The 21253-nt window shown below is 42.1% G+C and overlaps 1 protein-coding gene across 1 annotated transcript in view; it reads right to left on the minus strand.

The window, feature by feature from the left end:
* The window catches only part of myo15ab (myosin XVAb), a 65854-nt gene that overhangs the window by 17839 nt on the left and 26762 nt on the right, over positions 1-21253 (minus strand). The window contains exons 46-58 of the mRNA XM_088302272.1: positions 8660-8778; positions 8155-8408; positions 7964-8038; positions 6266-6471; positions 5867-5982; positions 5384-5450; positions 5143-5215; positions 4596-4669; positions 4403-4485; positions 4045-4175; positions 3643-3737; positions 3390-3564; positions 2270-2430 (exon numbers count right to left, since the gene is read on the minus strand). Of these exons, the coding sequence (XP_088158398.1) occupies positions 2270-2430; positions 3390-3564; positions 3643-3737; positions 4045-4175; positions 4403-4485; positions 4596-4669; positions 5143-5215; positions 5384-5450; positions 5867-5982; positions 6266-6471; positions 7964-8038; positions 8155-8408; positions 8660-8778 (1629 nt within the window). The remainder of the gene's footprint in view (positions 1-2269; positions 2431-3389; positions 3565-3642; positions 3738-4044; positions 4176-4402; positions 4486-4595; positions 4670-5142; positions 5216-5383; positions 5451-5866; positions 5983-6265; positions 6472-7963; positions 8039-8154; positions 8409-8659; positions 8779-21253) is intronic.

Genomic DNA, 21253 nt, shown 5'->3' on the forward strand with positions numbered 1-21253 from the left:
CCGCCCGCCGATCCTCGCTCTCGCAGCCGCATTCTCCGATCGGCCCGCTTCGCCGCCTCCTCTGTCAATAAACCCTGTTCCTACTACCACAGTCGCTCTTGGGTCCTCCTTCCCCAACTCTCGGTTCTCCGAACCGCGACAGTTGAACAACGAAAATAAGAAGAAACTAAAGGAATCTAAAATAACCTCTTTAGGCAGAAACTAAACACTTTATCCCTTAAATTGTTTTTTTAAACCACTGTACTTTGTATACAAATAAAGATGTATTGGAGTGCATTGTACAACTACAAAATATTTTAAATTAAATCAATAAAATAAAACAGGTATAGTTGCATTTAGGCGCACTAATTTCCATCCTCCGCAACTTCTTTCAGACTTTTCTGGTTAAATCATCAGTCGTGTGACTTTCGAGCAGCTGTGTCTGAATAACGTTGCATTTGATGTCCCACTCCGCAGTGACGTTAAGTGCCGTAACGGTCAACTGGCGCAGCGGGGGCTGCTGACAAAGCTGCGGCTATTTTGACTCTCGTCTTGTTGTACAAATCAGAAATTGCAGTATTGGTATTGCAGTATTGGTGAAATAGGTCCGCGCAGGAACCTTAGAACGTTCCAGACATTTTCACATTGAAGTGATTTCAGCGTAAATGTGACCATGTTTGTTGCACTTCCACCGACGTAGTTAGCATTGTGTGACACTTGCGACCTACTGTTGAAGTTGTAGTCCACAACACGCTTTCCATCTGGTGCATACTTGAAAACTAAATTACTTCCAAACGCTAGACGTGAAGTTTGGTGGAGCTTCTTCCGCTTCAGGTATGCTTTTCGTGCATCTTGAGCCAAAATGAATATGGGAGGGGCAGTAACGTACAGTGAATGGGTCTGAGCTCGCCAATCCAGCATATAAAAGGTCGAGTAGGCAGCGTTGCTCCTCATCGTCATAACATTTTGCGTATTGTTCGATCCAGTGCGCACCGAACCGTGACCACTGTATCGAACGATTCAATACAGATACACGTATCATTGCATCCCTAATATATATATATATATATATATGTATATATATATATATATATATATATTTAACTGTAGCTTATAGCATGGTGCGATCCCATAACCTCTGCAATGTGAGGCCGTCGTGCGAACCAGTCGGCGACCATATTTTATGGTATACAGTCTGGGATTATTTATTTACTGGACAAAATATCACTTTCAGAAGTAACATTAAAAAAATAAATCTCATTCATAACAATATTAATCAAAGGTAGTGATCTCCCACACGAGAGTCAAAACAGCCCAGACTATACACCCATTAGGAGAAACTGGGGGTTCAGTATCTTGCTCAAGGATACGTCCATCGGCCACACGGTTCTGAAACAACCACTCTACCACAGAGCCACCCCGCCAACTGATTTAAAAAAATAAAAGTAATTTAAAACTAAGTTAAGTGTTGAGTAACCACAGAGTAATATTGTAAAGGAATTTATTACTTTCACATGCAAGTAACATGTAATATGTACTATATTACATTTTGGAAGTAACTTGCTCAACACTGACCTGTGTATAATACAGTCCCTCTAATTACTGGCATTTTTTATCATCAGAGTGCCTAATATGAATGAATAATGATTCAAAACATAGCAATAAAGTGTAAATGCTTTTCAATTCAGTGTCAAGGCGATGCTCTTTTCCCATATTGGATTAGGTTCTTTCAAAGCATTTCTAAAATCATATGATTGCAAATCTTGTTCTTGCTTAGTAATTTTAAAAAAGCTATTTTTTATTTATATGCTTGAAAATCTCTTAAAACATTTATGATCTGTACTTTAAATTGGTGAAATGCAAAGGATAATGAGTTAATACATTGTGTATCAAATGCACCAAAACTATAATGTTTGTTTTATTTATAAATGTTTATTTTTGGCAACCCTTCGGTACTGCCTCCGTACTGGAAAACATGTAAATCACGTGAAAAAAATGTAATTTCCCAAGTGCTCTATGTAATACAGAACTTTGATTTGAGAAATGAGTACTATTCAGAGGATTTTACATTAACTACCACATTCAGACGTTGGCATCAGCACACTCCTGCCAGAATTGAAAGTGCCTCTGATCAAGCCTGAAAAAAGTTAATCTTTGCGCGGGCTTTTCTTGACATGGTTTTGCGCTCCAGAATAAACCTGAAGGTTTTGTGCTGACACTGTCGACTAGTTGGAAAAGTATAATATATAATTCTCTCCACCTGTGTGTACCATTTGCAAATGTGCCATACCTGGTTATAGTGCATGGCCACATAGAGCTCGTTGTCAAATTTGAGAGGTTGAATCCAGACCACGCGTCGGAACCAGAAACTGTAGTTGTTGTCCACCAGCTCAGCTTGGGTGGCGACGTCCAGGATGTACTCGTGTTTGTTGAGAGGTCGCACATTCTGACCTGACCAGCATGTGTGACTTATTATCACATACAGTAAATGTTTCCAGACCAGTTGGAGTTCAGAAGGGTTAACCTTGACATCCCAATGTCAGGTGGCTACTTGTTATCATAACTGATGTATTTTGTAGTTCTTGTTAGCATAACAAACGGTGTGCCAAGATTAGTCCACTAATCACGACAACGTCAACGATCAAAATTGTCGACAATTAATTTAAATATAGTTTTTTTTATATATTCATTTATTGCATTGCTTTTCGCATGAAACTGCCTCGTTTTGCGCTTTCCTCGCTGGCTGTATATGCCTGTCTAGGGCGCACATGCTCAGCCGTGGTGATCCCGGTCATTAGTGATGGGTGTCATCATGGCTACCTGTTGTTTGCAACTGAGTCATATACATATATATATAAATATATATATATATATATATACATATATATATATATTTATATACACTCACACACACATGCACCCCCCCCCCACACACACACACGCACGCACACGCACACACACTTAAGACGCCGTTTGTGAAGATCTTGTAGCGTAGACGTTTGCTTTTGTGACGTTTTCAAAGACTTTTTCCAAAGTGAGGCCTTCACAGGATCGCGAACTTTGAACTATTTGCCAGACGCCTACGTTGTGTTTGTAATGCCTTAATCAATGCCGACATGAAAGACATAAATTAGCGATTGCATGTTTTGTATTTTCTAGGTAGTATTATGGTGACGTGAGGGCGCAATAATAAAATGTAATACTACTTGAACAAAGCAGTGTCTGGGTTCTCAAACAAGTTGGTGTTTTTTTTTTAAATTAATTAATTAATTAATTAATTTATTTATTTTTTACCTCCAGTCATTTTGACAGTAGGGGGATTCCGCCCAAGAGCGACAATATCTTCACTTTCCACTGTGGACCCTTCTGAACTGAACTGCAAGTGTTTTTTTTTTTGTCTTTACACGCACCTCCGTCTGTGACCAAAAAGATGGCATACTCCTCGATGGCCTCCAACCTGTGCAGGCCCATCTCGGAGCACAGCTCCTCCCTCACCTCCAGCGAAACAGAACATGTTTTGATCTTCACATGGTGTTCCAGGCCGCCTGGAAAGAGGAACAACTGACGCTTGGAGCTTCTGCCCGCCTGCAGATGTCCAAACAAAGGAGGACGGCGTCAGAGTGGAAGTGAATAAAGAGTGTGGACATGCTGAAATTATTTTACCATCATGGCTTTCAGCTCCATGTTGTTGGGGGTGACGCTGCGGCCGCTGTATTGGAAAGTTTTTTTCAGGTTCTGTTGGCACGCCTTGGCGATCCCTGCACACAAAAGCATTGGGCCACTGACACCTTATTGGTCAGTTAATCTTTTACAAGATGAGCCTTATGCAATTGGCCAGTTCAGGGTGCACCCAACCTACTGCCCGAAGGAAGCAAGGATAGGCTCCAGCACCGCCGCGACCCTTGTGAGGCTAAGTGGCTCGGATCTTGGATGGAAGATGAGCCTTTGACTGGTTGGTGTTTTGACGCTCATTCTCCATTGAATCAATTGTAGAGTCTTAATTCTACCACCAAGTGTATTTGCAAGTAGCATCCATGTAGCAAACGTGTGCGTGGTGTGTGTTACCCTTATACTGCACCCCAGCACCAATGGAGGCCTGCGCCAGGTACTTGAGCAGGAAGGGCTTGAGGACCTCAGAGCAGCGACTGAACGCCGTCAGGATGTACAGAAGCCTCCACCCTCGCAGGCAGCTGTCACTACAAATACACACGCACGCAAGCATGCACACACACGTTATACAGGTTTGACCACATGTAAACTTTTAAAGCATGTCCAAATATTCATTCATTCAGTATTTTTGCACAACTTGTAAAGTGAAAATTGTGTTCATGTTCAAGGTTACCCTGAAGGCAAAATTTGCCAAATATCCAAATACATTTTCTGACTCATGCATGTTCAGTGTGTAACATGCAGTGAAACTCACGGTTTGGAGCTGGTGTTAGCTGTGATCTGTTTGACAACTTGACAGTAGGCCTCATCCCTCATCAAGGTGAACTCTCCTACCAGCTACACACATATACGCACACAATGAATGTTAAATCAACTTTATTCTGGAACGTACATCTGAAGATGCATCCCAGTGTGCCTAATAAAGCGTCTAGTCAGCTTGACCGTACCTTGATGAAAGTGCTGACGACTTCTTGGTCTGTCAGCCCCTTTAACGGCGAGTCCCCCATGAAGCGCATCACCGCTACACAAATGACATGAATATCCATCCAGCCATCCATTATCCAGGCAAAAATGTATTTGTCACACAACATGATCCTCCAAAAAAGTAATAACAGTACATCACTTATTCCGCATTTTGTCATTTTGTCCCAAAATGCACTCAATTAATTTTGAAGTGGCAGTGAATGCTTCCCGGATGCGGAGTATGGATCTTTGTCGAAGAGTAACATATTTTTCGGACTAGAAGACGCACTGAAAATCCTTCTATTTTCTCAAAAAATTACAGAGCGGCATATAATTAGGTGCACCTTATGTGTGGATGTTGAACTGAAGTTGAATACAGTTTGACTCAGTTGCTGTTCTGGTTTGTTTCCCCTAATATGCTGTAATGCACCTTGTAATACAGTGCGCTCTCTATATGGAAAATGAAAAATAAACCTCTTCATTTGAAACTAGTGAAACCGGTGCGCCTAACTGCATGAGTGTAGGACTTACAAAGGAAAAGGTCCGCCGCCACTCGGTTCATGGCTGGATCCGTGAACTCTATGAGGGACTCACACAGGGGAATCTGGAGAGACCATAACACAACATAGCAAAAAAGAACATAACACAACACAAAAGAGGTGTTCATTTTAACCAGTAAAATGTGAGAATAGCAAAAAACCAAACCAAAAAAAACCCACTTGAAACAGTACAGTACAAAAATAACGTGTTATCAACGAGGTAACTGGTGCACCTTGGAGAATTTGATCATTTCCTCTGGCTCCCTGGCTCGGCTCTTGCTCTTATTCTTCAGGGAGTCACTTTAAAGACATTAAAACATTTATCATTATGATAATGATGAACAAAATGTCAAGCTAATGATACTGATTATATGGTAATGGCATATAAGTCAAATGAAAAGAAATGTGTTAATAAAACATATTAATATGAAACAAATACCCAATTGAAATATAAAAATAAAAACACACAATATGATAAACATGTTATCGAACATGATAAAATGTGTATTATTAAAAAATAATTAAAATGTACTAAACTACAAACTATTTAAGTTCAATCAATCATCAATCTAAACTATCATATATGTGAAATATAAGAGCACAACAAAGGGGAACAAAGCTTAATGTTGAATTTCCATTTACAGTATGCATGTACCTTTGCAAACTTGTGTGTGTGCGTGTAATTGTGTGTACGTGTTATTCAGTATGATTCTCACCCTCTCCCAGAGGTGGCCTGTCTGAAGTAGTTCCTGGCAAACTCCAGCATGTCGTATTTACTGTCCTGCAGAGTCCTCTCATCCACAACTCCATCAAACCCGTCCAGAGAAACCCTCTGACCAAACCAAAGATAACCGATACGCTGTCGATCCTTCATCGTTAAAGTGAAAAGCTACAACGTTCACCACGTTAATGCCTCTCATTCATTAATAGATTTGGAAAGATGTCTGATGATTATGTTTCCTCTCTATATGTTTGGGATATTGGTAAGCATCAAATCAACGAAAGAAAGTTCTAGTCTGGATTGAGGTTTCTAGTACTGAGAGAATGTTTTAGTCTTGAGAGGAGGTTGCAGCCCTGAGAGTCTTTCAATTCGGGGTGTAGGTGGAGGAGCAGACCTCAATGGTCTGGTCTATCTCGTGCGCGGCCATCGTGGATGCCACGGCAACGGCCACGGCTGATGACACGGCAAACTGGTTGGCGCCGCCTCGGGGTTCCACCTTGCGGTCCAACGGCAGGGTCAGGAAGTCGGGAGGCGCGACGGGGTGGACGCACTCGGATGGAAAGGCGCCAGAGCGACCAAACACCGCGCCAAACTTCCAACCTGTCAAACGGAGAGTTGGATAAATGAAAGGGTGGAAAAGAGGTTGATGGAAGGAAAGGATAAATGGTTGATGGGTGATGATGTATGGATTGATTATTTATTATTATTATTATTATTAATGGATGTATGATGGATGAATGGATGGACGAAGGACGGGTGATGGATGGATGGATGATGGATTGATGGGTGATGATGGATGTGGGGATAGGTGAATTGAGATGGATTGATGGGTGATGGATGGATGGATGGATGGATGATGGACGGATGGGTGTGGGAATGGATGGATGGACAATGGATGGATCGAGAGTAATGGATGGATGGAGGGATGATGGGTGGATGATGAGGGAATGGATGTGTCATGATCCGTGCCTGTCATGCCGCGTGTGTTTTTGTTTTCTCAGCTGTGTGGGCGTTCCTCCAGCGATCGTCTCGCACCATGCCGTCAGCTGCTGCGAGACGCGCCCACCAGCCCCGCACCGGATTCCCATTCACTCACTGATTACACTCACTATATAATCCACCTACACTGACTACCTGGCGTCGGTTTGTTATCCTACTTGCTCATGCTCACGGTCCCGTACTTCGATCGTTATCTTGTTCAAGTGTTTCTTGTTGTCGCGTTTTTCTTTCATTTCGTTATCAGCTACAGCTCGGCTCGTTTTCTGTTCTCTTTTTCTGTCGATGATTGGTCTCCTCTTATCCTTCGGTGGTAAGCAATCTTCGTTAGTCATTCCTTGCCTTTTGCAAGCGTTTTTCGTTCTATAGTTATTCCCTTTTCCACCAGCGCTTTATGTTCTTTCCGCCGATGGATTGGTATTATATATATTATAGCCGATAGACCCTCATAGTCCTAGATTGTAATTGGATACTGACTATATTGTGATTATAATAAATATCTTTGTATCACCACCTTTTTTCCCGTGTGCGCGTTTGGAGAGTCCTGCTCAATCCTCCAGCTCAGCTGGAGGATCATAACAGGATGTATGATGGATGGACGGATGGGTGATGGATGGAGATGGGTTGGATGGATGATGGACTGATGGGTGATGATGGATGGATGTGGGGATGGATGAATTGAGATGGATGGATGGGTGATGGGAATGTATGGATGGACAAAAGATGTATCAAGGGTAATGGATGGATGGAGGGGTGATGATGAGGGAATGGATGTATGATGGATGGATGGATGGGTGGGTGATGGATGGATATGGGGTTGAATTGAGATGGATGGATGGATGAATGAATTGAGATGGATGGATGGATGTGGGGATGGATGAATTGAGATGGATGGATGGGTGATGGATGGATGGAGGGGCGATCATCATCATCCATGATGAGGGAATAGATGTATGAGGGATGGACGGATGGGTGATGGATGAATATGGGGAAGGATGGATCAAGGTTAGTCGACATATGGAGGATGATTTGAATGGATGTCAGTGAGGGAAAAACAGAACCAGTTGACAGGTTGATGGTGATCATCACCACTTACCAAAGTCCTGCGAGTCCTTCTTGAGCTCCTCCAAGAAGATCACCTTCTTCTTTACCACACAGCCGTAACTGTAACCTGTTTCTCACGCATACACACAAATGCACACACGCACGCACACACACACACACCCACACACAGACATGAACTCCACACCCTCCCTCATCCACAAGCGTGAAAGTTCTTGCAGTCACCTTTGTCTAGGCCATCCAGCACCTGCAACCGGATGATGTCACCCTTGTGGAAGTTGAGCATTTGGCGCTGCTCCGCCACAAAGTTGCACTCAGCGACAACGTACTCCGAATCCTTCTTGATCTCGCTTATGAAAGCGTCCACCAGGTGCTTCACTTGCGCCGCCTTGGCCGAGAATAAGATGAGCTTCTCCTGGCTCAGGTTGAACTCCAGCATGTTCTCCGAGGTGATGGTCACAAACAAGATGTCTGCATAACTGACACAGTTATAGCTGGGTGTCAGAAGTGGAATCCCGCAGGCAATACCGCCACCAATAAGAGAGATTGCATGACCTCAAACTTTGCTCAACCTCATGAGAGGTGTAAATCTTTTTTTTTTCTTGTCAGAAGTTATCTTTTTCATTGAGGGACATCTTGCGACCTCAATCAGTCATATAAGAGGCGATATGTGATCAATTTAATTGAAAATTGGGCTACCAAATTTTGGTGCCAGAAGTGGGATCCATACGTGTATGCTCTGAGTACTCTGAAGTAGTCTGGTGCTGCAGCACTGCTCTTCACCGTCTTCAGCAGCTTGATGCCGCCTTGCCATACCGACAACACCTGCACGCCTGTTCCCACACTGCCCTGCACACACACGGAAGTAGATGAGAGGAATCGGACCTGCGGGTCGTTGATCATGGAGCACCAAATGGTATCCACTTTTCCAGTGTTGCACACAGTAGAAATATCAATTCAAATTTATTTTGGTCACAACCAGAATTTGGCGGCGTCAAATTAGTACATCATTAACTTTGTAATCACTGCTGGACCGTTGTGATTTTTGTTAAACAACCGCGAACGAGTTTGAGAGCAAATGATAGCCGTCAGACACTATTTGCCACTCTGATAGTCATGATTTTAAAACATTTTACAGTCATTTGGAAATTAGGCATTTTAACAAAACAGTTTCCATTTAATGACGGTCCTAGTTTCTATTCGGCGCTCGAGCAAACTTTCAAATGTTCTCTATCAAGACACTACAAATTAAAAAATACAAAAATGTAATTTCTACCAGATACCCAAGTCAAGTATAATTATATAATGTAAATACTGACAGCTGGAGTCTAATTACTACAAGTTTCTAATCAGTGCTAGAGCAGCCCAAATTTGTAACCAACTTTCAAGCCATTCCCTAGCAAGAACACAAGGATGGAAACGCTTTAAAAGGACAAAGACAGACAACAACCAAGGGCACTCATTTTTATGAATAAGGACGGAGGTGTCATGATGGAACGCTGCCCATGTTGCGGATGAAGAATGCAAAGATTGATAAAAATTTGATATTTCGATTTAAACTGCTGAAAAGATTTGCAGCACCATTTTAACCAGTGTAGTGTATTTTCACAAGGTCTGACATAGACAACTTATTTTATGGCCATGACAACTGTTGCTTTGAACTCCCTCAGGGCTTCCTGACTCCCCCTTTGACACGTAGATTGCCGCCCTGAGAGGCACGAGACTTTAACTTTATCTACGGGGGGTCAGGAAGCAGAACAGGGGTTATCTGCGTACCAAGGAGGGGGTTTACAAAAGAGGGGTCTGGCGCCGGGAAGTCGCACCTTCGCAGAGTCTGTGCCCCGCAGCCATGGGGGCAGTTTGAGGAGTCAGCTAAGAGACAGCTGGATAAAATGCATATGCAATAAGGGAAAATTAGATATTCATGTCCTTTGTTTGCCTTCCCTATAAGAAGGGAAGGCGCGAGAAGGGGACACCTTTTTCTTTTGGGAACTTCTGACATCAGCTGAGATCAATAAACTCTTTTTCCAACCACCGGTGTGTGTCAGAAGTTTTTTCCATCACCAAGCCAACCTTGCCTGGCGACCTGTCCGGAGGGGAGCTGAGCCAGACCCGCACATCAACAGCGGAAATTTACCTCATTTTTGGCGTCACGAACAGGATTCGTGCTCCAGTGAGGGCCTCCGGGTGCTGGGGTGCAGGCGTTCAACAGCCGGCCGGCTGAACTAGAGGTGAGTTGCTTTTACTCACAATGGATGTTGGGCGCCTGTGTCTGAGCGGTCGGGGGTTCTGGGGCAGTTAAAGAGAGCTTGTGCGTGTGGGTCTGCTGGTTGGTTGGTCATGGAAAATGCTGTCCCTATGTCTTGGTTTTTGGAGTAGGAAAGGCCGTTGTAAGGATTAAGACATGAGAAAAGGTCAAAGTAACCGCACTATGCAAGAACATTAGAAAAAGTATAAAAAAAAATGATGAAATAAACTAAGTAAATGGAGCCTTAGTGAGGGGACACGGAGTAACCCACTATGCAATAACATTAGGAAAGTATAAAAAAATGATGAAATAAACTAAGTAAATGGAGCCTTAGTGAGGGGACACGGAGTAACCCACTATGCAATAACATTAGGAAAGTATAAAAAAATGATGAAATAAACTAAGTAAATGGAGCCTTAGTGAGGGGACACGGAGTAACCCACTATGCAATAACATTAGGAAAGTATAAAAAAATGATGAAATAAACTAAGTAAATGGAGCCTTAGTGAGGGGACACGGAGTAACCCACTATGCAATAACATTAGGAAAGTATAAAAAAATGATGAAATAAACTAAGTAAATGGAGCCTTAGTGAGGGGACACGGAGTAACCCACTATGCAATAACATTAGGAAAGTATAAAAAAATGATGAAATAAACTAAGTAAATGGAGCCTTAGTGAGGGGACACGGAGTAACCCACTATGCAATAACATTAGGAAAGTATAAAAAAAATGATGAAAGAAACTAAGTAAAGAGACTTGTGCGGGAGTGGTCAAAGAGATGAGAAACAAGAAGTGGAAAGCTCCGAGACTGCTGTTGAAAAGCTAAGAAGCGAACTATGGATTATATAGTCGTGAAAGGCTTAGTTTGAGTACAGACCCTGGCCAGGGTGTAAATTTTTGCAGGAAATTATGAGCGGAAAAGACCACTAATGAGATAAGAAGAGAAGATATGAAATAGAAGAGATGATGAAATGAGAAGTTCGGACAGTTTGGCATGAGAGAAATCCGAACAGAAGTAGAGACGCGCGCTATCACGTATCGTTTGGGCAAGCGAGGCATGGAGCGCATTTGAGGCACGAGACGCACTTCAGTGTTGACGGCGCGGAGCCAGGAGCTGTCGTTGTGGTTGGTATGTTACGGAGGTTCCTTGTCAAGCCGGTTCGATTCCGCTGTTTGAGACATATCCGGTGATCAAATGCGCTCTGGTCAAGGCCACGCAAAATCAAGAACCTGGCTGCGGTCCACGTTTGGCTAAGGATGTACGCAGGGGTTTATGAAGTGATATGGGTACGTGGAAATTAGGCCTAATTAGGGGGTTTAATAATGGTATACCAGTATATGAATGATATGGGCACACAATAGAAATGTTTGAAAGTCTGCAGAAGTATTGATAATGATATACAAGCGCTTTGAAAATCAATAGAGACGTACCGAGAATAATATTAACTATAATGTGATTGTATTAATATAAGGATGAAGAAAATAAGGATGGCAAAAATGATTGAATATAGGAAAATCCAAAACGCGCACACGTCCTTGCGCTGCGCGTGAACGCGTGCACGCGTGGCCGTTGGCCGCCAACCTTAGAGGGTTGTGTACATGAAATAGCTTCGAGAAAAATAGCCATCAAAACGAGAATTATCATAAGCCAAAATGAAATAGATTGAATTGTTGTCAGTTTATTGTTTGTGTCTGTTCTTTTCGTGAACATTGTCTTCTATGGAGTGGGCCCGTGTCTGTGTCTGTCTGCGTCTGTTTGTGTGTCAAAATGTGGGGAAAGAGTCATTAAATGGTTAAAGGGGGGCATCACGAGATCGATAAGGAATGTTCTATCAAAATTGTGCCTTGAAAAACAAAAAATGTGAAATTTTAAGGGGTGTCAAACCTGAGGTGCGGGGGCAGAATTTGGTTCTCTAACTGAGAGGCAAGGTAGGTTGAGTAAGAAAAACGTAAGTGAATTGGAACGAGTGGAAAGTTTAGGGGGAAGGAGCTGTTGCCATTGGCTTGAGATTGCCTGCTCGTAAATTGGCAGGGAGGAGTGGCCGGTAAACTGGAGCCTTTGGTAGGGGGTGTAACCCCTGGTAACCCGGGGGCCGCGTGATCGGCGTATGAACAGTGAGGCGCCCCCCCTTCCCTTCTTTTTCTGCTGTGAGCGTCTAGGATAGGCTTGCACACGAGGGCGGCCAAGGAGAAGACGAGTAATTTACATAATTAATGAATGAAGGGTTGAGAACTTGTTTTAAGGAAGTGTACGATTGGGAAAATGTATGACGTTTGAAGGATTGAGGAAGTGCAAAATGAAGGAATGAGGAAGTGCAAAATGAAGGATGAGGAACTGTTTTAAGGAAGAACGAAAGAAAATTAATGCTTAATGAAGGGATTCAGTGAAATATTTTCTTGACAGACAGTGAGAACGGTCAGAAAAGGAATTTGGGGAAGTGAGTAAGTTACGTGTGGTGTCAAGAGATTTAATTGGTCGGGGGCAGGAAGATGTTTGATAAATATGGCCAGAACCATACAGCACTACAGAAATACTAGAGTATACAACATGGAATTCCATGAATTGGAAAATACAGTTACAAGTAGGCTAGCCATAACTAATGACTTTAATAAATAGAATGTTACTTAACATTGTGTCTAAATATTTTAGCAGGCAGATCCAGAATCCTGCGTTCACCTCCTTTTTCCGACCCCAACAGAAGATGTCTTCGGCCTTTGCTTTGAGGTAGTGAACAAGGAGGAGTTTCAAAGGGGGGATTTCAGCCTCCCCCACCGAGGTGGGTTCATAAAGCCTGGGTGCAAGAAGCAGAGTACAAATGGCCTGATTGGGAAACTCAGAATATGTAATGGAAATTGAGCGGTCTTCAATTCAGTCTGCCGGAGGATGGACCGTTAAATCACTCAATCCAACTATACGAACTCTAGTAAGAGGAAACTATTTAACTATTTGTATAGGGCAACTGATTTATAAAATACTTGTGAGTTACATCTTAGAAGAGTAGCAGTCATATGGAATTAAGTTAAAATAGAAGGAAAATATATACGTGGCGACAACTAACAGAGGGATTTAATGCAGCAGAGTTGGAAATTAGCCAGTGGTAAATGATAAATCACCAGATTTGATCAGATGATTAGGCGATACATTTCTATCAATACTTTCTCGGTTGACAGCGGCATGGGGGAAAAAAAAAAAAAAAAAAAAAAAAAAAAAAAAAAAAAAAAGAGTGAGGAAAATTTGACAGAAGGCAATATGTACAGGTGTGATTGTAAATCATGAGTGTGCTGTAACAAAGACTTAACAGCTCTTTGAAGTTAGATGCTCGTTCCCAAGTAGGGGGAGGAAGTCAGAGAGAGAGTTTGGTGATTGAAGAAGGTGTGACTTGAACAAATGAATAAGGATAAGAATTAGGTTCTGCTGTAAGGATGAATTGAAGAAATAAATATTTTATGTTTCATACTTCAGTTGATGATCTTTTTATTAAGTTATACCAGAAATTGGAATGAAATTCACAGATAGAAATGACACAGGTAAAAAGATGGTAATCTGATTAGAAGGGCTAGTATTTACATTAAAGCAGAGAAGAAATTAGAGGCCACAAATAATATTGATGGATACTTGTTCACTTTGAGGTAGAACGGGTTGAAGTAAATGAGTCATAAAGTTATAAAAATAGGAAATAAAATAAAATTGAGATGTTTAAGCTTAACAAATTATTGCAAAATCTGAGTTCCAAATTATGCAGAAATTACTGCTGTAAGATTAAGATAAAGATGGTCTTTTATTAGTCCCACAATCTGGAAATTGCAGAAACAAGTGCAACCATAGTTTTGTTCCATCCTCTGGTTTTGAGAGTACCACGTGCGGTTTCTGCATTGCTTTTGCAGATGAACATGAAGTTTTTGTCACCAGCGGGACATTTATAGTGTATGAATACATTGTTATCGTAACCACATCTGATTATAGAGGGATGTACAACATTAAACCCGGCTCTGTCATTATTATGTCAGGAGGATGGTACAAAACTAGATTGTTAGGAGTTAGTAGAAAAAAGTAACCAAAAGTAAAGGCATCAAAAAGATTCGCTTTCGGAAAACAGAGAAGTACTATTTGTAGATGGCTCATCTGTGAGAAATAAATAAAATAAATGAATAAAATACTGTAGTTGTAACGAATGACACTGAAAAAGAGCCAAGCAGTTAGCCCTCAAATTACTCAGCTCTTGCAGCAAAATTAGTAACTTTAACAAAACCGTCTGAACTAAAGAGAGTAAATTGTGTTACTATTTACACATATAGTCATTTTAAAATGTGCGGCACATACATCGCGCACGGACAGTGTGTCCCTCAGGAATGCATTTGTAGACAAAATGGCTAAAGCGGCAGTCGCAGGCCAGACACATACGCTAGTACTAGATGATAACGCAAATTTTGATAACGACACATGATGAAATGAGCGACAACAAAGTCCCAAAGTTAGGCAAAGGCTTTGGAGGAAAATGGCGTAACATCGCTACGTGATCTGTGTATGACCAAACAATAATCTTTACAAATGGGCTGCTATATTGAGTCATGGGATAACACAGGGGAAATGGTGCATCAGATATTACGTTATTATACGGCTTACGGCTTTAATGCTTATTCGAAACATTTTTGTAGGACATGTTTAACGTGTGCGAAACATAATGCACAAGGTAATTTGAGTCCACGCAGAGGACGCTTTCCTACACCACAATATCCATTTCAAATTATTCATATGGACTTATTTGAACTAAACCAAAGTAAAAGAAAAAAAAGAAGAAAATAAATGTTTGGTCATCATAGATGTGAATTCGAAATGGTTAGAACCTTTTCTAACCAACAAATCCAGATGCATTGACAGTGGCAAAAGTACTTTGTAAGGATATCATTCCGAGATATGGTATTCCTGAAAATAATAAACAGTGAAAATGGTACCCATTTTGTTAACTAACTTGTGAAAGAGATAGGAATGATGTTTCACATTGATTTAAAGGATAATTGTGCTTACCACCCTCAAAGCTCTGAATTGGTGAAAAGAATGAACAAATAAATAAATAAAAATAAAAAAAAGCAAAACAAAACAAACTGTTCATTTGAGGCATCATTAAAGGGGGGTATTGTAGGCTTCCCATAGTTAGCTAGACGGATTAATTCTTGAGGAAATAAGCATTCGTAGATTGATTAGGAATGAACAATTTGCAGCTCGAACAGTGAATTTGAATGACCACAAACTTTTAGTCGGAGAAATCTTATAGGAGGTTACAAAACAGGAAGAAATTATATACATTTAACTACTGTAATTAAGATCATGTGACGACACCAAGGAATTACACACAGAAAACAATAAAATGAACTAGAAAAAGGGGAGGCATGAACGTAGTAAATTGGCGTTGAGGAAATACAAATAATTAAATAAACGAGTAAGTAATCAAGACAAAACAAAATAGAGTTTGACAACCTGCAAGAGAGGTTCGGGATGACAACAGATGAGAAGATAAACACATGGACGTGGGAAGAAAAAAGAACAGTTGTAATCCAAGAGGTATTAAACAGAAGAACTTGAAGGTACAGCACAACTTTAGGTGTGAAGGTTTTTTTAAACAATTGAAGCAAACAAAGAGGGGATTTGAACCATGTTCTAGGATTATAGGTGTAATTTGGAAGGCTATGGGAATAACTTTTAACATACAATTCAATGTTCATTTTAGGATTAATTTGAGGAGATTAGAGCCAATGAGGAGGCGGAGTTGTTTTCAAGGTAAATTAGGTCTTGCAATTGATATCCATCTAATCTATTGGACTACAATTAGTTGGAAAGGAGTTGGGGAAAGCAATAATACTGGTAATGGAGGATTGGAGCTGTTGATTGAAGAAAATTAGCTCTGATTCTGTGAAATAACTCATTTGCGTGTGATTGCAGGTTTTGTGAGAGGATGGAAATGTGTCAGTCACTAGTGCGCTGTGTGTGTGTGTGTGTGTGTGTGGGTGGCCACCATTGAAATACACTTAGACTATATATTGAGAATGGGAGTCAATCAACCACATGGGGGATTGTTTAATTGATAAAGGGTAGCATGCTTGAAGAGGCATGTGTGAAGATGTTCAAGTTCATTGGGAGATGGAGATGATGTGATCAAGTTAAGAGGATAAATTCCTCTCACCTGGAACTATATACTGCATGAACTGTGCGGTTCAACAAATGGGATACACCGACTGATCGGTGATGGTTCTTGACCAAATCTGTGTGGACGAATAATTTGGGAGTGGTACATCTTATGGCACCATTTGACAACCAAATTAGTCAAATGGAGAAGGCCTATTGCGGAAATATTGCTGGACACAACTATACCAGCTGTGAATGACTTTGGACTGTATGAGGGGTGACACAGATGTTGACAATGGGACGAAGTAACTTGGACAGTGACCCTACATATGGCATTCGTGCCAGAGACTGAGACCATAAGACAATTGTGACTTCATGAAATGTTTTGTTTTTTAACCTTTTTCTTTTCAGCTTGAATGCTCAGCCGTTGCTAAAGGAACAGACGCTGTGTTGGTTATATGATTTATGTTAATTTTGCTGGTTGTGGATCACCTTCTGAGAGGATGATATGCTATATTTGTTGATTTTTTAACCCTAACCCTTTATTTTTCATGTTTGATTGATTTTGTTGATGATGAATTCAGGCTGATTTGCAGGATGGACGCTGCTGATTCCAGTTCCGAGATTGTGTGGTGTTTGATTTGTATGATGTGGTTTGTTGTCGTAAGTGGGTGTTTGTTTATTGAGGTGTGTTTTGTTAGAGCCGTTTCCATGTCAGGCACGTTGCGGGAGCAGCTACTGGATGGAAAGTGAATTTGTTTGCGTGAGTTGTTTCCAGTTGTGTTTCAGCATTCAAGTAAGTGTCCATTCCAGAAGGAGAGATGGCTGGTCAACGAATTAAGTCTGGTTCGTCACGGGTAGGATGGTCTGGAATTGCTGGTTTGTCGGTTTTTATTGTTATTTGTGTTGACACATGTGGGGCATGTGTCAAAGGGGGGAGATAGATGCAGTATTTTGTTCACATAATTGTTTTTGCCTGTAAAGATGTTTAAGTGTTAACAGGACATATCAACAATGATCATGCTGAGGTGAAAGAGTTGAAGATTGGGCCCAGCAGGAAGAATGCAAGCAGAGCGCTGGGGTCTCACCTCAATCTACTGTGGGACCAGGACGTCAGGCAGCCCCCACGCAGGAGATAAGGGGTTCTAGTTATAAACCAGTGCAAGGTCCTTTGTAGTCAGAAGTGCCCCTTCTAAAAAACCCATGTGTCCTTAGGCGATTGCATTATTAAGCAGTGTCATCAGTTTATCAAAAAAGCTAACGCGTGTGCGTCGTAGTTTGCATTGAAAGATGCAGCATAAAATATATTTAAAATTTTGGATAATAACTAAAGCAAAATTAGAATGATAAAAAGATAATTGGCTACAAAATCATGGGGGTGAAATTAATCTTAGATTCAAGTAGGGGTGTTTTAAAGAGAGAAATCCAAGATCTTAAAAGGATAAAGGCATGATGCGTAGAATCTGACTTGGCAATATGAAAAGCGCAAAAGCTAAAGTGACAAACTACGATTAACTATGAGAGAAAAACTATAATGTATTCAGTCTTGAGGAAAACTGAATGCAGTAAAATTGCAATAAGAAGGATAATAAACCAGCTTAGAGTGTCACAATGTACTGGAAACATAAGTTTGGGATTGCCCCTGAGAGTGAAATTCCACTCTGAACCCCTCCTTTTTACGACCGGCAGCAACTAATGAAACAGCGATACTGATAAGAGATACAATTGAGCTAAAACAGAACACGCAAGGTTAGAGGTCATGCCAAACAAAATACGTCTAATGTTGCATGCTCCAGTTTGGTGACGGTTGTACTGAGGTAATTCAATGAATGGAACGGCATTTTGAGATAGTAATTATATGGGAATATGACGAATTGTCTTGTTATGAGGGGACTTTTGATATACAGTAAAGTAGAAGTTTTTAGTCTGCAGATAATCCAGTTTAAAGGCTAGTGACTCATTGGTTGAGGAAAACGGGGTCATATAAGAGTTAGCTGAAAAAGAATAGCTAAATTATGGTTGATGTGTTCATGGGAATTAAAAGGGAATAATAAATAGAAGACAAAACCAATTGGCATCGGAATAGGTAAAATATGATGAGGATACCTATTGGGAGAAATAATTTAGGTTTGGATGATTAATAGCCAGGAATTTTTGTTTTTACAAGACAGACCTTTAGGGGATTCAATATAATTTAAAATAATTTATAGATGACACGTGCTGTTAATTGTGAGTTGATTACATCTAGTCATAGTTATGAGGGATTAGGTTAGTGAGCTCTTATGGGAGACAGGTTGCCAGGGCGAGACGTGAATGGATTGAAACTTCCGCCAGTGACCCGTCCAATAGTGTCATCACCACACAGCTGTTCCAGGTGGCCGTCCTTAAGGGCGTGCCCCTTCCCGTTACTGACGTCATGCGAAACAGTCCGTCAATGAGAAACTGCTAATCGGTTTGAGTAGTGCACACATTTTTGCGTCAATTTGTACGCCATCGATGAAAGAAAATATTGTCTTGGATGTAGAAAAAGAATTGCTACATTTGCGGGTCCAGAGGGCCAAGAGTGCAAATTCATTGGGAAAGGATAAAGAATATGGAAAGGAAAAAAAAAAAAAAGAGGAAAAATAAATAAAGGGGGGGGCAGCGAATGCTGCGGCTAATACAGACAGCTCCCACTGCGCTTGCGCCTTCCGTTTCTGCTGCTCCTGCGCCAGGTTCTGGTGATGCAGCGCCACAGCAGGCTTGTTGTCCGCGCCAGACGGTCAGCAAGGTCACGTAACAAAAGTAGGAGTGGTTATAGACATGGGTTGTGAGTGGGACGTGCCCTTGCTGTGGGGTGTTGGGTCACTGGGTGATGAGCTGTCCATACTGAGACACTTCCTGAAAGGTGCCATCCTGTGGTCCAGTGCCATGCCTGTCACAAAGAGCTCCACCAGCGAGGGGGCGCCACCGCTACCCACTCCTATGACAACGCTTCCATGGCCTCTCAAAGTACACTTGACTCCTCAACCAGATCGGGACCCCAATTCCGCAATAGGGGTGCCCGAGGAGCCTCAGAGTTCAAGGACTGGCAGGTCCCGGCATTCCGGTGACGGTAGATGGACAACAGTTTTTGATGGTGGGACAAGATATTCCCGGCTGTACAAGCTCCCTCTGCACATCGCAGTGAGCAACAAGACTGTCAACCCTTGTGGACTTCTGGAGATTGCCCGAGTCACTGCAGTGGACCGACACCACACAAATGAAACTGACACTGGTATTTGAGTGGCATTACCAGATGGGACTGAATTTGACTATGCACATCCGCCGGGGGACGCATACGTTGTGCTCTCCTCCATTCCAGTAGACTGGGCAGCTCTGAAACCAGGGTCTCCATCCTCCCGCGGTTTGTACGTCCTGCTTCTGCTCAGGTCTGTGTGGCGTAGCCGCCGCCACTCATTCAAACCACCGATTGATACTTTGCATTGAACACTGAGTTATGATGATTTGGTTTGCCAGTGTGCATTCACCCAAAATCGAGGGTGAGAAATAGATCTTGCATGATGATTATGTGTTTGTTATGTCTACCGGCGTTGCCTTGCATGTGCGCCTTGCTCCGGAGCAGAGGAGACAGTATGAATGGTCTACGTTCGCCTGCCACAAATCACGTTAACTGACGGCGCGCATTATCATACTAAAGACTTAGGCCCCATGGTGAAGACGACTGACGGGTTTTCAGTTCAGATGTTGAATACTCTGTTTCACTATCAGGGTAGCGTATTTCTGCCCCATTACAAATTCATTTGTTTTGGAACATTACCAAATTTCTCGACACTATGCGGGACAGGGAATGGGTCACTCGGAAGCGAAAGTCTTGTTTGCATCTCTGCCGGAGGGGTTGTGGACCCGGAGTTCGACTGATGTTGGGCTCCGCTCCGCGGCTTCCCCAATTTTTTTCTGTCTCTGCACCCTCCCCTATTTGACAGAGTCAGTGTTGGTACAGTTTGGGGGCCAAGGGGGACATTCTGGAGATGATGGCTGTGTTGAAGACTGCAGCGGCCTTGGAGCCATCCATGTCCTGGAATGTGCCTGTTTTTCTTGTTGAAAATTATTTCATTTGGCACCTCAGGTGCTCAATTTTGTGTGGAGTGTTTCTGCTTGTTGTATTTCAGGTGGAGTGTAACTGGAGGTGGATGCAGATTGGAACCCCGCTTGGAGCAAGTGACATGGAGGACTCCTATGAGTGTTGGAGGATGCGACCATCAGATCTGTTTTTTCCTAAAGTGTTGCCCGAGCAAGTCAATCATGTCCTGAATATGGCTGTGAGGTTGGATGGGATCCAAGGGGGGTCAAAGGAGATTTATGATGCTTTTACTGCTACAGGACACTAAGGAACTGGCCAGGGTCCTGCAGACCGTTGAGGGGACTGTAAACGTTGGTGCGAGGCCGATGACTATGGGCTGCGGGCCCTTACCAGTATTGTCCTGTTTGTTGGCGCACTTCTCTATCAGTGCAATGGACTGTACAACACATACACAAGCACGCAACTACGCACACAGGAGGCACGGAACGGTGGAACATGTTTACTGTGTTTTGATATCATTTGTATTTGCTGCATGACTATTCTTTCATTTATATCGGTGGTGCTTCAGCATGTCATACGAAGCCTTCATATCCGTTTTCATGTTCATGGCTTTTGTATTTGTGGCAATCTGTAAACATTGTTTGTTGCTTAGTATGGGCCTCCCTCTTTTTCCCCACTCTCTACACGAGGGGGTTTTTTCCGACGGAGGCTCGGTGGGTCCCTCACACTTCCGTATGGACTGCATCAAAATTTGCTTAATGTTAATGTCGGTTTGCTAAAAGCATTACCAGTCAAGGGGTAAATTTGATGCGACCGGGGTGGTTGATATGAGATCTTTTAAATTTTTGCGGTGGTGTGCAGTCCTGTGGGAGGTGTTAGGGTGCCATCA

Source organism: Idiotropiscis lumnitzeri, chromosome 8, assembly GCF_059441095.1.
Source record: "Idiotropiscis lumnitzeri isolate Australia: NSW breed Sydney's pygmy pipehorse chromosome 8, RoL_Ilum_1.0, whole genome shotgun sequence".
Taxonomy (NCBI): domain Eukaryota; kingdom Metazoa; phylum Chordata; class Actinopteri; order Syngnathiformes; family Syngnathidae; genus Idiotropiscis; species Idiotropiscis lumnitzeri.